Source organism: Lichenostomus cassidix, unplaced genomic scaffold, assembly GCF_008360975.1.
Source record: "Lichenostomus cassidix isolate B80296 unplaced genomic scaffold, HeHo_3.0 HiC_scaffold_45, whole genome shotgun sequence".
Lineage (NCBI taxonomy): Eukaryota > Metazoa > Chordata > Aves > Passeriformes > Meliphagidae > Lichenostomus > Lichenostomus cassidix.
Genome location: NW_028147789.1, coordinates 43,516 through 60,825, shown reverse-complemented (window position 1 = coordinate 60,825; position 17,310 = coordinate 43,516). Strand labels below are relative to the sequence as shown.

Below are 17,310 nucleotides of genomic sequence, written 5' to 3'. Positions count from 1 at the left end.
CCTAGGTCCTGACAATATGTGAACAACAGTGGAAAGAGGAAGCAGGGCCTGGGGCGGTCAGTATCATCACCTGAAGGTGTGACTGGAGAATTAGGGACCAATATGCTGATAAGACAGAACTTATAAAAGTTGAAGAGCTCGTGACCCAGGTGTCCATTTTGGGTGGTCTCCTCGAGGGGGACTTTGCTTGGCCAAATGTACCTTGAAGGCCTTGAATAAATTTGTCTGCTTTTTATACACCTAATTGTCTTGGCCTCTGTTTCAGGTAGCCTGTTTCAGGCATCACTGGGATAGGGGCAGGTGTCCCTGCCCATGGCAGGGGATGGAATGAAATGGACTTTAAAGTCCCTCCCAACCCAAGCCATTGTGCAATTCTGTGATTTTGGGAGAGATGCTGAAGGTCTTTATCAGCTTTATCTCACCAAATGTCTGGGCCCAACAGCAGCCATGGGTGGAATAATCTCCTCCTTCTCACTGTGGCCGTAACTCACCCAACAGCAGCTACTGAATAATGTCCCTCATGGGGCAATGAGTGCCAGAAAGGAACATTGCTCCTTGGGGAAACACAGTGTCGTTGCACTTGGGCAGAACATTGAAATGAGCCCCTGGAGCACCTCAACACGTGAGGTTGAGGTGGGGAACAGGCAGACAGCAAACAGCTTCCTGTAGTAGTCACTCACACAGAGCTGTCTGCTTAAGGTACACCACCAGGGGCTGAGGCACCTGAAGAGTCTTGGGAGCTGGATGAGCTTTTAACTTGTGGCGACTCTGTGAGTTGCTCCCAAGTTCCTCTGGGATGGTGCTCATGAATATGCACTAGACTTGTACCTGGTTGGCTCCTCACAACACCTCCCTTTCCTCCCCTATATGGTTTTCTTCTAGAGTGTTCTTCTTTGTTCTGCCATTAAGTTGCTCCCTATTGGTTCGGTTTAATGTCCCTCCCTCCTATAAGTTTATTGGTTGTGAGTTCTGTTCATCTTCCCATACTGTGTTCCTATTGGCCTGCGTGCCAAACTCCTCCTAATCATGTGGCCCTTATAACCCCCTGTCCAGCCTTGCTCGAGGCTTTCCTGTCGATGCCTCCAGCTTGCTACCTCCCTCCTGTCACCTTCCTTCCTTCCCTACAATAAATCCACTGGAATCCTCACCCAAGAGCCTGCATCTCTGTGTTACTCGTGCACACGCCTCTCTCTGCCACGCTTCTCCGAGAAGCTCCGCACTGCCTGCCGCCAGCACGCTGCCTGATAGGCAAAGGCAAGGTGCGTGAACTCAGGGACTGTTCGCCACAGCTTCCACCGCTTCTCACTGCAGCCACAACTGCAGGTGCAGCTTCCCTGGAACTTCATGCCCTGGGTCTCTTCCAAGCTCAACAGGTAAACAAACAGGTACTCCAGAACTTCCTTCCTTTGTTCTTCAGGCAGCACAGACCCACCGTGAGGAACTGGAATCCAAGGGCAGATCTAAAAAATGGTCCTTCCTCCCACTTGCCACTCTCTCCACACTTTCTCCTTCCAGTGGGATGCACTCTGAGAGCTGCAAAGAACATTCAAATTTTCTTTCTCCTGAAGTGTAGCAAGTTGTCAGACTCAAGGAATCAGACTCAAGGAGTATCGTACACCAAAGCATTTTATTGTAATAACACAACTCTGTGCTGAATCCTGATCTTTTTTCTTATAATGCTGCTGCATTAAATTGCCTTTACAAAACAAACAAACAAACCTGAAAAACCAAAACCCAAACAAACTCAAACAAAACCCAAACAAAAAAACCCACCTCCTGCGAGATGGGAGCATCACCAAACCATTTGAGAAGTCCCCACAAAATGGGTGTTCTGAGTGTAGAGCAACAGCAGACACCTCAGAGATGGAGTCATGTCTCCACAGAGGCACCTAGGATGATAAATCAAGCATAAGGGGTCGGGGTGGCATCTGGGGGTTTCCCCTCACAAGCTCCCCCGCCATTCTCAGAGGTTGCTCGGGTGACCTCTCAGCCTCAAACTGCTCCAGGAAATTCCTGGCAGGGCATCTGGAAATGGCAGTGGCTTCAGGGGCTGCCCAGATGGGACCCCACAAAGTCGTGACAGCGCCGGGCAGAGTCGCGATCGGCCGCCTGTACCTGGCACTGGCACTGCTCATGTGAGCCTGGCGGGGAGGGGAGAGCTGCAGAGGGGGAGGGAGGGGTGTTATCAGATGATAAAGGGACTACACCTGGTGAGCTAACACAGTGCTTGCTCTCCAGAACTACCAGCCTGTGCAAACTGCACCATGCCCATTGTGTAAGGAGAGCTGATGTTCACCAGCCTCGGTGTCCTGGCAGCTCAGCCAGGCCACTTGGAACATTGGGGTCTATGATCACCGGGGACCATCAGAGAGACCCCCAAGACTGAAGAATGCTTGTGAGAAGGCGAGGGGAAATATGTTAATGATTTTGGGGAAATTATTATCGTATGTGTGTTTAATGCGGGACAACCATGAGTATGTATGCAAAATAACACCACAAACAGAAACCTTCCTGTGCTCAGCATGCACAGCTTTGAGAGCAGCTATATCCCTTTGCATCCAGCGGAATAAAGAATGCCTGCTTCTTAATGCAACACTGCTGTTAAGGTGGTTTTTTTTTAATTTTACTGAATTTTTGGTAACGGGGGGGCAAAAGGTGAGGGGGGCCTGGAATCACCTGAAAATACATCTCAATCCTCTCCCCAGATTTGCCCAAACCCAACCTCGGTCACCCCAACACTCCCCAGAGCCTCCCAGAACCAGCAAATCCACCCCAGGACCCCTCAAATCCCACCCTGACCCTCCTCACCAGAGAACCGGTGTGGGGCCTCAACATAGGCGAGCAGGGTGACATCGCAGGACACCTGTGACTTGAATGGAATTGGGTGCACCCGGAAATAGTCCAGCATGTCAGAGATACTTGGGAACGAGAGGTCCTGCACCCTGCACTGGCCAGCTTCATCCAGGCACACCAGGATATGCTGCAGATCCCAAAAAACAGGGCTTAGGTACACCGTAACTGGGGACAGGAATTACAAAAATCGGGGCTCAGACCCAAAAAACAGGGACTCAACTAAGAATGGGGACCAAGACACTAAAAATGGCTCTTAGACACTTCCAAAATCACACTTCAATTGCCCAAACCTGAGTTTTGAGCCCCCAAATCAGATCCTGACATCCCAACACCAGCATCAGAACCCTAGAACGGATACCTGGGACCTCAAAAGTCAGGCTTAGGCTCCAAACCCTGGCCTTCAGCTCCCCTAAACCCAGATCTTAACTGCCCTAAACCCCAAGCTTTTAGCCCCCAAGCCTGTGTTCTGCGCTGCCTGCCCCAGGGGTCCTGCCCCTCTCACCTTGGCCTTGCCGTAGCAGTTGAGGGTCAGCACATAGTGCCCAGGCTGGGTCTTGCTGTGCCGTACAAGGAACAGCCCGTGGTCCCTCACACCCCTCATGCCCACCAGCTGGGCAGCATGTAGCCTGGACAGGTTGCCGTGGAACCAGGGGAATGCAGCCAGAGGGTGCCCAGGGGGCTCCCCCAGCTCGGAGTGGAGCATGGCAGACCCTCCCACAGCTCCGGGTCCAAGTCCAGCACTGCTGTCTGGAAAAGAAACAGTCCTGGCAGGGTGGCTGGGAGGGGAAGTGGGAAGAAAAGCAGGATGGGGGTCCCTGGGCAATCTGGGAGATAACTGGGGGTCCCGTGGACGGAGCAGCCCCCACCACACTGAGAGGCCCCAAACCTCTCTCCCAAGGGCCCCCAAACTGGGACAGATCACCCTCAATCCTCCAAAAACTGAGGTACAGCCTCCCAATGACCCTGGGGACCCCTAAAACTGGGATAACCCCCACACCCCCCCAAAAATGGGGTCCAGCCAAAACTGGGATAGACCCCCACAAAATGGGGGTGCAGCCCCCCCCATATCAGGTCCAGTCCTCCCAAAACAAGGTCAAACGGAAAAATAAGCTCCAAAATCAGGATAACCCCCACAAAGAGGATGTGTAGTCCCCCCAAAGCCCCCCCAGTTCGGGGACCCCATTCCCACCTGGATCACAAAGGTGCTTTCCCTGCGATCCGCAGGATGCTCGGCTGCCAGCGTCGCACACAGGAGGCTCAGCCAGGACTTCAAGGCCTTTTCAGGAGGGTGGGGGGAGTCACTGGGGACACCCCATTCCATCCATCCGTCTGTCCGTCCATCCATCATCCCTCCCTCCCTCCCTCCCTCCCTCCCTCCCATCTATCCATCCGTCCATCCATCCATCCGTCTCACTCCCTCTTTTTTCTGTTTATTCCCCTTTTCCCTCCTGTTTTTCTTCCCACAGCGACACCCCCAAATAATTTTGTGGTCCCCCCAAGGTTTCCCCCTTAATTTGGGACTACCCCCCCAACCCCGCAGACCCTCTTTGGGCTCCTTGAATCCTCTCGGGGAACCCCCATCTCCCCTCAAGGTGCCCCAAAATTCTGCTTTTGGCTCTCATAAATTCCTCTGGACCTCCCCCCCAGGAGCTGAGCAGCCCCACAGACCCCCCCAAACCCACCTCTGGGGGCAGGAGTAACTTCAGGGCTGTGCCGTTGCTGTTGTGATGGAGCAGGAGGCGACACCTCCGTCCTCCCCGTTGCGGTTTCTGGGGTTCTCCTGCCCAGGACACCCCCAGGCACCCCCCCAGATCCTCGGGGAGCAGCAGCTGTTGGAACCCTGCCCGCTGTTTTTGGGAGGGGCCTGCCTCGGGTCAGCTGCTTGAAGGGACTCCAGGGATTCGGGTGGTCTCTGGAGCCCCTCAAAGAGTTGGACTTGGGGAGGGATGGGAAGAGCCCTCGGTTGGGGTGTGGGGCCAGGGGCCGCTGGAAGTCGGCGCCCCCCCCACCGGCGCCCCCCCCTTCCAAGTGCAGGATCCCCTGGACGCTCTGGATGATGCTCTGCAAGGAGAACTTTTTGCGGAACTTTGACTTGGGAAGGGGGAGCAGGGGGGAGTCAGGGGGGTATTGGATGTCCTCCTCCCCACCCTCATCCTCCTGCGAGGGGAGGGTAGCATCACCAAACCCTCTGAAATTTCCCCCAAAAGGGGGTTCCAAGTCCGAAGCAGCTGTGGGTGACTCAGAGCTGGAGCTCAGAGGCACTGAGTCCAGTGGAGGGTGGAGGGAAGCATTTTGGGGTCCATCACCCCAATCTGCTTCCCCCCTTCTCAGCGGCCCCTCGGGTAACCTTGGCCTCACGGTGTGCCAGGAAGTTCCAGGTGCAGCATCGCTGGCACCAGTCGCTCCACCCTGGTGGGAGGAGCTGGCAGCACAGCCCAAATTCGGTGTCCCCTCCCTGTCCCGAGGGGGTGTGCAGAGGGCATCAGAGGCTGGTCCGGCCTGGTCCTCCGAGGAGCCCTCCATGCTGGGGGAGGGTGGAGAAAGGGGTGCAAAGGGTAAGTGGGGGTCAAGAATCACCTCAAAATTCATCCTAATTCCCCCTTCAATCCACCCAATGGCCAACTTCCATGACCCTGACCCTCCCCAGAGCCCCACAGAACCACCAAATCCCAGCCTGACCCTCCCAGGATGGCAAATTCCCTCCAGGTCACTAGCCATGGGTCCCCTCAACAGCCCTCAGAGTCCTCCAAGACCCCCAAAATCCCACTCAGACACACCCAAGCCCCTCCCAAATCTATAAACCCCCAATTAATTCAATGTACATTTAATATAGTGCGAATGGGCAAAAAGATATCAAATTGGTTTATATTTAAACCAAATTGCTGAAGACAGTTTACAACTTCTCTCAACCACCACCACAGTGGTGCAGTCAGATTTCAAACAAATCAGTGTTAAATTCTGTCAGCCTAACAGTGAGAAACTTCAGTGGTAGTCACATAATGCCTCAATCTTGTAACACTCCCCTCAGGAAATACAGCCATATGCCAGTTAGTCGTGTTCCTGGATTCCAGCCGCAACTCTGAAGAAAGTAGTTTCCATAGCCAATCTGCATGTAATTTAAAGATTTCCATCTCTCCTAAGTCCTTCTCAGTTTCTTAATGTGAGGCTTACAGAGTTATTCCATTAAAATAATGAAATAAGTCATTTTTGGCTCTCCATTCACACCTTAAATAAAAACTAGACAGACAAACAATTGACATTTCTCTAAGTGTAGGATCTATTCCTGCAATGCACAAGACCATGAAACACAAAACATACACTTTACCTATCATTTGTTTACACGAATCACATTTTCAGAAAATCACCTTTGTACACATAGATATGATGTATGCAACATAAATGACCAACATTAATCCTTCCACAGAGCTTTTGCTAACAACAAACATCTAAAGTGGCAATGAAAGTTGGCCTGATTATTTCAAAACTGATTTGACATGCTGGTCCACTCATAGAAAAGCAGGCAGTTCATTTTCAGGAAGGCTTTTCCTCAAAGCATAACTTAAACTCACATACCTTCAAAACTTTGCCCCGAGAAATGTTCTTCAGCACAGTTTTCCTATCAGCAGCCACTTCCTCTGATTTTCACTTTCTCAAATAAACTTTTTTTCTTTTCTTGGGACTCTGTGAAGGAAAAACATATCAAACTTTTTTTTTTTACTTTTTAAGCATTTTCAGAGACATTGTAAAACTCTAACTTAGGTAAATTGTCCTGGGTTATCAGATTATTACCAGAAGCCAGCATTTCTAAAAAAGAAGACACTGTTCAACTTAAAGAAAAGAGCAGACTTCTCAAATGACTGCAAGTAGTAGTATGCTATCACTTCATACACGTGATTTTGAGTGAAGAAATGGTTTTGTCTCTACACATGTAAGAGATTTTTTTTTAAGTTCTTGGAATTTCTTATGACAAGTGTACTGTAGCTGAAAAATTAGACAATTTCAATAATATTTGAGCCTTGCCCCGGACACAATAAAACCAGAAACCCATTAACAAGAAAAATGAAAGCACGAAAGGCCAAAGTGTTTTATATAAAAGACAAAGTTAGTCTTTTTAGAGGTGTTTTCATAAAAGTGTAAGAATACATGTGGCAACATGAGAAAGGAACCACTCCAGACACACAAATTTCTTATATGGCTCTAATTATTCTAATATCTAGAACAGTAAGAGGTCCGGAAGTTAAAATTACTAGCAGGACCAAAATTTCAGGTTGTGACTCTGGACTGAAATTTAGGTGAAGCAAACTGACTCAGAAGGTCTTTGAGAGTTTATACTAAGAAAAAAAAGTATATAAAATCTAAAAAATGGTAAGAAGCATTTATCTCTGCTAACAGAGAAAACAACCTTTGACTGCCACTCTTAATTCAAACAGCAAACATTACAAATGTGATGACAAACCATGTAAGCTACAGTATGCTGTCAATGTATGGAACAAGATCTCCCAGATTTTCTAAAGCAAAAAGTTGTGCATAAACAGAACTGGCAAAAAGCAGCAAAGGTGACAAACCAAGTGCCATAATTAGGAGACTCACAAAATGAGGATGAAAACCTAAATGCCATCCTCTTTGAAATACGCACTATGGGATTGGGAAATTACTTTCACAGCGCTTCTCTCCAGAATTGCCTGACTCATTTATTGGAGAGGATGGAGAGCTCTGAGTACGATTCAGCACTCTGTCAGAGAGGTCATCTTCATGACTCTTATCACACTCATTGCTCTAATTGTATGTCTCCCATTTACTAAACAGGCAATTCCAGGGAACAAATGGCTCATGATTAACGCACTGTAACACCACTCTGAATTTTACTTCTGCTTCTGGTGAAGACTGTTTACATATTATGCAACAATTCAAAAACTTTCCGCAGGTTGCCACTACTTACAAGATAACAGTTTTTTCATTAGGTCTTAATTATGGTAATTTAGTTTTACGCTTAAGCTTTATTTCTTCATGTCTCAGTTCCTCACGTTAAAATAAATCACAGAATAACAGTATGAGAAAAAAGGCTGTGAGACTCTTAAGATCAAGTAAAGGCAATTCCAAGACAACTACCTGTCTCCAGACCAAGATTTGAATGTCTCATAGAAAAATGCTTGGTACACGATAAACCATTAATTACTTACTCAACAAGTATTTTCTCACTAGCTCTTCCTAAGAGAGGGCTGCAAGTGGACTGCAGCACTGTGCAGGTAACACCATACAGTGTACCTAAGGAACAGACTAACAGTATACACATGATCTGTTTCTCTCTCAAGAGCTGACAGTCTCATGTGATTGTCTTCACAGAGAGCTACATCACAGAAAGCTCTCACAGTACGCAATTCCTGCTGTTACTCCACGTTCACCCTGTCAACAACGTGAGGGAATGATTCAGTCCAAGTAGTAACTGTGTCCTCCTCAGAAAAGAAGAGCAGCCGTATCAGAAACTAGCAAAATGCCATTGTGACTCAAGGTGCAAGCCCACTACATAAACAAGATTCCAAAGAGCCAACTAATATGCTCAAAAAATCAGAAATTCTGTCAAACCCATACACAGGGACAGAAATCAGCCACTGAACTGCAATAAAGTTGTGAATAGAGACAGTTGTCTCTACAAACTGCTACAACACACAGCTGAGTATTGTGAGTAGGTTAGTAAGAAACCCAGAGATGAAGAAGCAAGTTCTGAAAATGCACGTGGTTACAGCATGTGGCATTTTCTCCCAAGTGTAGAAGGCAGCGATGGAAGCTGGTTACTGGAGACCAAACAGCAATCAGAAATCCAAAGTAGAATGATATCATCAAGTATAGTTAACTCGATCAGATTAAAAGCAGCATTAAGTCCTAACTTCTTGGGAAATTATTTTTATCATCATCCTCAGGGAATCACACAGGAAAGGAAAAATTCCCTATTACCTCAGACTCATTACATTCAAAACCAAACTGAACTCTGCATTTAAACTGGCAGGAGAAAACAGAAGAAAATTACAGTAATGGTCACAAATATGATTTCATGCTACAAGTTGACAGCAGTCAAAGCCCTCCGTCCAAGGAAGCTGTCCTTCAAGAGAAAATTATTCTTTTAAAATTAAAACACAAAAATAAACGCCATTTTAGAAGGACTCTTGCTACTTTTTAAGGATTGCCACCAAAACTTCCTATGTACTGTATGAGACCATACACACAGCCCTTAAAATTCTCTCAAATCCTGGAAACAAAGCTAAGAATTTCACTGGCTCACTACTAAAAATTTCCAAAAGAAACCTTTGCAAAGAAATGCTACAATCACCTGTCACAAATGTTAAACAGCAGAAACTTTCTGCATATTTTCCTGCACAGAACTTTAAATACTTTAACTCTCCATGGCAAATACTCAACAATTCCAAAACTAGTCTCTATTGTAGAACAAAGCTCTCCACTCATTTTTTGAAATCATTTTCATAAGGCAAATACATCAACAACATAATTAGGTCAGTACTAAGTGGGCAGTTTCATCTTAGAATAGGTAAAAATTATTATGTTAGTATTTATTATTTCATTTATTGAAATAATTTAATATACAATTAAATGTAATTTTATTAAAGATTTATGTATTTAATATCTAATTATTATTAAATAAGGAAATGGATTGATGCCTATATAAATTGGGTCAAAGTTACAAGATGCTTATACAGCTTGAGTGATAAGATACCAATATAACCCGAATCATAACTTTCTATACTAACATAACCTGAATCATAACTTCCTATACAATGTAATAGGTAGTATAGGGTTAACTAGTTGCTTAATGCTTGGACAGACAAAAAAAAAGATAAATAAAACCAAAAACTTTGCCAGGTGGACAGTTTTGAAGAACAGACAAGTATAGTTTCAAAAATAGACATGTACAGCTGTACTGGGAAGCAACAGGACGTATTAATGAGAAGCTGGCAAATATAAAGCCAATCACCCACAAAAGGAACACCATAACTGTGCATGCTCCGAAGATGAACTTGAGAAGTTCAGATGCAAGGAAGACTTTGAGCCTTCACTGAAGAAGACCCCCAAGACTACCTGAACTGGGGAGGCGCAAGCACAGTGCAGAAGAACTATTTATACCCATGAGCTAATGTTATGTAAATTAGTTCCGGCACGTATATTATGATGTTATAATGACACAGCAATACTACACAATACTTACTTACACAAATAAACCACAGCACTTGACAAAGGTGGGTGAGTTAGGTGGAGATATCCCACTCACCTCCAGCGCTGCAATAAACAAACACCTGCTCTATGGACACCGGTCTGTGGGGTTTTATTTCTAGCCTATCTTTTCAGGAATCAGGACAACTGAGCTTTTGCTCAGCTAGTAAATGACCTTGTATATACGAGACTTCATATTCTCCTTCAAAGAAATATCTCCAAAGCCCAACTTTTATGGGGTTAACATTCCACAAGTGTATATTTTAAAGCTGTAACAGTACAGACAATTTCTGTCAACACGTTAAAAAGAAATTTAAAAAATGAGGGAACATACATTGGTCTCACCAACAATAACTATTACCCTAACAACTTACCATTTTAACAGGACTGTCCACCATTTGCAATTTGCTTGGACTGTGAGCAGATGATGTCCCACCTCTTTGAGACTCTCAAAGACTAGCACTGACATGCACTAGACTATATCGGCAATCTCCGCGTCACGTATGATTTAGCACGGGAAGGGAACAGACACGCCGGGCACCGACAGCCGGGGGCCGAACCCGCCCTTTGCCCCAGCGCGGCGGCGGACCCCGGGAGGGAGCGGGACCCCTGTCCCGCCGTGAGGAGCCTCGGCCGGGCGAGCAGCGCCCGGGACACCTCCCGTCGGAGCGAAGCCCGCGCCGCCCCGGAGCGATGTGCACGCAGGCAGCGCCCCCCGTGCCGGTCGGGGATCCCGGGGGTCCCGAGGGTCCCGGCCCGTGGCGGGGCGGGGTAGGCCGCACCCCGGCGCGGGCGAGGTGCTTGCGAGGTGCTTGACTGTCCTGACAAACCGAGAGCGCCTCAGCCGCCGCGCATGAACTGCAATGACGAAGGAGGCGACACCTCTGCGCCCCTTCCCCCCTGCCATGGTTTCTGGGGTTCTCCCGCCCACGCCGCCCCCAGGCGCTCCCCCAGATCCTCGGGGAACAGCAGCTGTAAGAGCCCCTCCTGCTGTTTTTACGAGGGAGCTGCCTCGGCGCAGCCGCTCGAGGTGCCGCCAGGGAGTGGGGCGGTCCTGGGATCCCCAAAAAGAGTTGGGAGTTAGACGGGGGACGGGAAGAGCCGGCGGTGGGGGCAGGACGGCGGCGGAGGGGAGTCTGGACTGCCCCCCCCGAGGGGCGTTAACACTGGAGGAGAGTGCTGGCGAGTGGGAAAAGGGGCTGCAAAGGGTAAGTGGGGGCCCGGAATCACCTCAAAATTCACCCTAATTCACGCAAAGGCCACCTTCGATGACCCCGACCCTCCTCAGAGCCCCACAGAACCACCAAATCACACCCTGACCCACCCAGGACGCCAACTCCCCCCCCCCCCGGGTCACGCCACGAGCTCTTAACCCTCCTCCAAAGCACTCCAACCCCCCGAGCCACCAGAACCCCAAAACTGCCCCCCAGGACCCGCCACAGCCTACCCTGACAACACCAGACCCCTTTAAACTCCTCCAAACCCAACCACTGCCCCCCTCAAAAGCCCTCAAAGCCCCCCAGAACCCCGCAAATCCCACTCGGACCTCCCCGCGCCCACATCTCCAGCACCTCCGGTCGCGCCTGTTCCTCACGAAGGCGACAGAAATGGGCGGGACTCCCCCTGCTCTCGCTACTTTTGCACTGCTCCCCCTCCTGCTTGGACAAATCCAGCTCCACTCTCTCACTGAGGGTGACAAACTCCCGGCCTGGCACTTTTGCGGTCTGTGTGTTGGTTTTGATTGGCCCTGTTTATGGTAGTGGGGTGGCTGCAAAGATGGCTCCCGTGAGAAGCTGCTGGAAGCTTCCACCGTGTCCAGTGGAACAAATCCCTGATGGCTCTGAAGATGGACATGTTCCTGGCCAATGCTGGGCCAATTAGAGATGGTGGTAATGCCTCTGTGATAACATATTTAAGAAGAAATCAAAACAAAGCGTACACAGAATTCCTTTCTAGCCAGAGAAGAGGAGGAGGTGAGAACATGTGAGGAACAGCATGGGGACACCAAGCCCATGAGGTCCATGGGGGATGCAGAGATCCACTCACAGCCCATGCAGGAGGTGCCCATGCTGGAGCAAGTGGATGCCTGGAGGAGTCTGTGTTCCAGTGGAAGATCTGGTCGAGAGAGGGACCCTGCTTTGAAGCTGGAGCAGCCTGTCCTTGGAGGACTGCACCCTGTGGACCAAGTGACTCATGCTGCAGCAGTTTTGGGAGGACTCTCTGCCCATAGGGGGAACTCAGGTTGCAGCAGTTTTGGGACCACTGCCACTTGTGAGATTTGGACCCATGCTGGAGAATTGTCTTCGCTGGGAGGGACCCCACGGTGCAGCAGGGGAAGGACTCCTCTCTCCCTAAGCAGCAAAAGAAGATCCTGGTGAGGGACTGACCCAAACCACCACACCCTGCCCCACCTGCACTGTCAGTAGGAAGGAGGGAGGGGGTGGGGGGAAGAACAGTGTCTTTAAGGGCTTATTTTACTTCTCAATATCCTCCTCTGACCCTGTTAGTAATGAATTCACTTTGCAACTCCAAGTTCAGCCTGTTTTGACCTTGAAGTGTTTTCTCCCGGTCCTTATCTCGACTCATGAGCTCTTCACTAATTTTTCCCCTCTTCTCTACCCAGCTGTGGTAGGGGAGAGCAAGTGAGCAGCTGTCATGGGTGCCTAGCATTTGTCCAGTGCTTAAACCACAAACATAGTTGTTCATAATTAACTAAGTAATTAAACGCTTTTCCAACCCTCCTGATTCTGCCTTTCTTGGGGATTACCACCATCAGTTCTCAGTTTGCAGGAGACAGAAGGGGAAGGAACAAACAAATTTAACTCCTTGGAACCAGAATGGATTCTGCTTGTCCAAAACCCAGCAAAAAGATGGGAGGAGCTTGGAAAAACGTGGAGAGGAGAGGTCACAGCAACAGGGAGGATCAGCTCCCTGCCAAAGCCCTTTTCCTGGCCACATTCCTGCCTTCCCACACTGCTCCTGACACAGCCTCCCAGGAGCTGCCAGCATCTGTCTGCAGCCACAGAGGTCATTCTTTAAATTAATTCTGAGAGAAATCTGTTTTTCCTACGTGTTAATTTTATCTGATAGGGAAATGTGGTGGAGACATTTCAGCATGAGGTTGGAGCAGTTTCATAGAATCATGGAATGTCCTGAGCTGGGAGAGATTGAGTCCAACCCCTGGCTCTGCACTTACACCCCAACAATCTCACCCTGTCCCTGAGGATGTCGTCCAATCCCTCCTGGAGCTCTTGCAACCTTGGGAACGTGACCATTCCCTGGGGAGCTGTTCCAGGGAGCTGTGCCCGACACCCTCTGGGAGAAGAACCTTTCCCACTCTGGATCCGCAGTTCCTGCTGCTCTCTGTTCTGTGAAACCTTTGAAGGGGATGAGTCTTCAGGTCCCTATTAAACCATACTGCTCCAGCTCTGAACCTGGGGCTTCATTAAAGCCTCTTTAATTTTTATGGCCAAGTTGGCAGAAATTGCCATTTTCCAGGTGCTTTCCATCTTCCCTGAATGTGCTGTGCCAGAGAGCAGCATTGGGAAGTCTGATCCCATCCTTGACAGGAGAATGGGTAATGCTGAGGTACTGTAAAAACAACCCAGGAAAAGGTTTAGGAAGGCAGGAACAATTTCTCTTTCTCCATGGGATCAGCTCTTAAAAAATCAGTTTTTAGTGTGTCCATCCCTGCCTTGGTGCCTCTGGTGCAGGGAAAAGGGGGATATTGCAGCCTCCCAAGGTCTAGAGGGGGAGATTCCAACACCAGGCTCACTCAAAAGAGCCAGGAAGGAGGAAAAAATCAAAGTGGATCTGTAAGAGCATGATAATAAGACAAAGGATTCCAAAAGTGCTTCATCATTATGTCTGCTTATCATAATCACTCTTAAACACCAGAAAACTACGTGTGGGATGGACTGTGAGTAGCTCACCTTGAGGCCCATAAAAAGGAAGGCAAAACTGGTGCAAAACGTGGAGAGGAAAGCGAGGGACAGAACCCCTGACCTTTGCCTTCCTCCCCTGCAACCTTGAGACACCCTGAGGCCTCTCGGAGCCAGCACCACCTGCTTGAGGGAAACCCTCTGATCCTGCATGCTTGGACCAAAATCATGAGTGAGTTGTGGAAACCTCTAACCCTGCTCCTGCTTTCTGTGGTGAGAGCACCAAGAGTGGACTGAGGTTCGGCTGCAGCAATCGGGCACCAGGCCTGGCTTTAGGAGGACTGGCTGCTGTATTCCAGCCAAACTGTTCCCAAGATTGAAAAAAAAAAAAAAAAGGCCGAAACTGCTTCACTCCCCCCACCCAGTCTCAGCAGCAACAAAGGTAGCACAGTGTGCTAGTGACCTATCCTGTGCTTTTTAAATTAACCTTAGCTTTTCTAAACTTTTCTCTACTTTTCTCTTTCTTTCTATTTGCCTCTCTTGTTATTAAATAAAAATATACGTATTTTTTGGCTTCAACCTTTAATCTCATTTGGTTTTTATCTCATTTTTGGTAGTGTTTTTAACCTTCAAAGTTCTTTCTGTTTTATGCACAGAGACTTAGTTTTCTTTGCTCTTCTGTGTTTAAACTGATTCATAACAGTATTCCTCCAAAAGAGGAGCAGTGGGAGCTGAAGGCCATTTCCCTTTTCCAGGGGGTCCTGGTGTCCTTTGGGATTCATCTGGAGGGTGATGGATTTTGCCCTGGGCCAGTTCCTGCACAGCTCCCATTCATGAGCAAACAGACCTCATTCATCAGGAAACACTCCCCTGCATCCCAGAGATCCCAGAGCATCCCTGGGGGAGGCACCACAGGGACCATGGCTGATTTGTGACCATGGAGGGTTCATCCCATGACAGATGGGGTGAAAGCCCCAAAGCAGCAGCTCTGGGCTCCCAGAGCCGTGGAAACCACTCCAGCTTCTTTCCCTCTGCACTTGGACATGAAGGGGGATTCAGAGAGGATTTTCCACCCTCCTCCATCAAGACCCTCCTGTTTTAATTCCAATCATCCACCATGTGCTGCCTCCTGCCTTCCTTAGGGAGCTCAGTCCTGGCTCCTCCTGAACTGCAGGGATCACTTCAGTCTTAGATTTCACAGAATCCCAGAATACTTGTGTTTGGAGGCACCTTAAAGCCCATCCAGGGCCACCCCCTTGCCATGGGCGGGGACACCTTCCACTATGCGAGGTTGCTCCAAGCCCTGTCCCACCTGGGCTTTGGAAGGAATGAGACGGAGATGTCTTTGCAAATAAAATGTGAGGCCTGCTGGTAGATAAGGCCAGATACTGATAGGTAAAAGAAGCAATGGGAGGAACCAAAAATTCCATTGGAATTCCATTAATTGACATAGACTTTTGCTCACCCAAGGCTGTGCTAAGTCCCTGGGCTTGGAGAAAAAGAACAGAGACACAAAGAAAAAAAGGAGGAGGAAATGTACATCAGAAGGGGATTTGGGAAGTCTGGTCCCTCTCCAGTACCTCAGCCAATTGGGAAGGAGAGAGAGAAAATGCAGCCAAGAAATTAGAATAAAAAGAGACTGCATCCTCTACCAGTTTGGGAGACCCCATGGGAAATGCCCATGACCTCTCCCTTTATTCATTTATAAAGTTACAGGACTCCTCTGTCTCCCTTTTGGACATAAACCTCTGGTGTTTGTGGATTAATTTTCATGACAAATGGGGGCTCGGTCCAGGATCCTTCCACCATCTGGGGGTGGCCTGCAGCAAGCAGAGCTGAAGGCGCACCTCACCCAGTTTCGGTGATCAGCTCCCCTTGGTGGTTGCTGGCACCGGGGGACTGATTGGGTACCCGAGACTGTCCAGGAGACAGACGAGTGGCGGACCAGGGGGGTCCCACTGAAAATCTCACCGGTGAGTAAAATGGGATCTTCGGGGCGTAAACCTGGGAGGGCACCCACAGAGGGTGGCACAGGTAAAACAGCACCCATGGAGGGTAGCACAGGTAAAGCTGGCAAAAGGCACCAGCAAAAGGGATGACAATCCCCTAATACCTCTGGAGAGTCCTTTGGGGAGAATGCTGAGGCTGTGGGACAGATTACTCACTCCACTGTAGCTAACTAAGGAAAACCTGAGAGGCCACCCATGGAGGGTAGCACAGGTAAAGCCAGGAAGGACTGTTGTCCCGGTAAAAGGGATGGCAACCCCAAAATATAAGGACATGGACGCCCAAGGAGGGCAGTAAGGGAAAGTCAAGAAAGAGGCTCGACAATCCATGCCCAGGGGGGCAACAAAGGCAGTCAAGGAGTCTCTATAATCCATGCCTGGGTGGGGGGCAATAAGGGGAGTCGAGAAGCGATCTTGGCAACAGGGCACAGACAAATGGTGTTGGTATATTGGGAAAGGTTTGGTAGAAGGGGAGTGCAGAAAGTATTGTTAATGCAAGGTTAGGGCCTTGCTGGTAGATAAGGCCAGTTCCTGATAGGTGAAAGAAGCAATGGGAGGAACCATAAATTCCATAGGAATTCCATTAATTGACACAGACCATTACTCACCCAAGGCCATGCTAAATCCATGGACTTAGAGAAAAAGAACAGAGACACAAAGAAAAAAAATGCCCATTTTTAAAATCTGTTCTACAAAATCCCAGTTTTCTCACTTTTGCCTTGGCAGAAACCCCTCCTGTGACCCTGTTTGGGAACTGATCTGCAGAGCCATCTCATTGCAGGTGCTTTTTGGTTGGTTTTGCTAAGAGAGGACAAGAATATCAGCAAGAGGGGGAGGGATGTGGGAGAGGGAAGAAACAATTCCTTTCTTTTTTCTTCCTTATGGAAAGTCCCCTGCAGAGGTTGTGCTGCAGCCAGAGACTTCGCACACCAAGGGCTGAGGGAAGCAATTCAGCTGAGGCACTTGAGGCATCTTCTGCCCAGGGTTTGTAGCCCTGGGGCTGGGAGGGAACTCAGCTGCTCCCCCTGCACCCAACAACCCTCTGGAATCTGGGATTCCTCCTGCCTCTGCCAGGTGCTCCTTATCCAGCACTGGCCTGGGAACTCCTGGTGTGAGCTGCCCTGCTGCTTCCCGGTGGTGAGGAGCAGGAGGGAGGAGTTCAGTGCAAAGCTGGGCAGTGCCAGACGGGTCAGAGCTGTATGGAGGTGACAGTGACAGAGTGACGGGATGTGCAGATGGAAACAGGGACATAACAACACCTCTGGGGGAAACTTCTTGGAGATTTGGGTGATTTTTCCTTGAAAGACACACAGAGGGACACAGACACAGGGACACAGAGTGTAGTTTGC

General features: G+C 48.9%; 1 protein-coding gene across 5 annotated transcripts; it reads right to left on the bottom strand.

Annotated features, from left to right (window-relative positions):
• Window positions 1-1,599: 1,599 nt before the first annotated feature.
• LOC146420820 (uncharacterized) lies at window positions 1,600-11,794 on the bottom strand. Of its 5 annotated transcripts, none has more exons than XM_085047958.1 (7): window positions 11,646-11,794; window positions 6,427-6,534; window positions 4,536-5,377; window positions 4,043-4,129; window positions 3,356-3,600; window positions 2,809-2,980; window positions 1,600-1,889 (listed from the first exon to the last, which is right to left on the bottom strand). In XM_085047958.1, the coding sequence occupies exons 3-7, from the start codon at window positions 5,374-5,376 to the stop codon at window positions 1,870-1,872; spliced, it is 1,365 nt and encodes a 454-aa protein (XP_084904084.1). In that variant the 5' UTR covers window position 5,377; window positions 6,427-6,534; window positions 11,646-11,794; the 3' UTR covers window positions 1,600-1,869. The 5 variants fall into 5 exon arrangements, with proteins under 5 accessions (XP_084904084.1, XP_084904080.1, XP_084904082.1 ...); XM_085047954.1 differs by having other exon boundaries at window positions 1,601-2,159; XM_085047956.1 differs by lacking the exon at window positions 11,646-11,794 and adding an exon at window positions 10,449-10,700 and having other exon boundaries at window positions 1,601-2,159.
• Window positions 11,795-17,310: the final 5,516 nt, after the last annotated feature.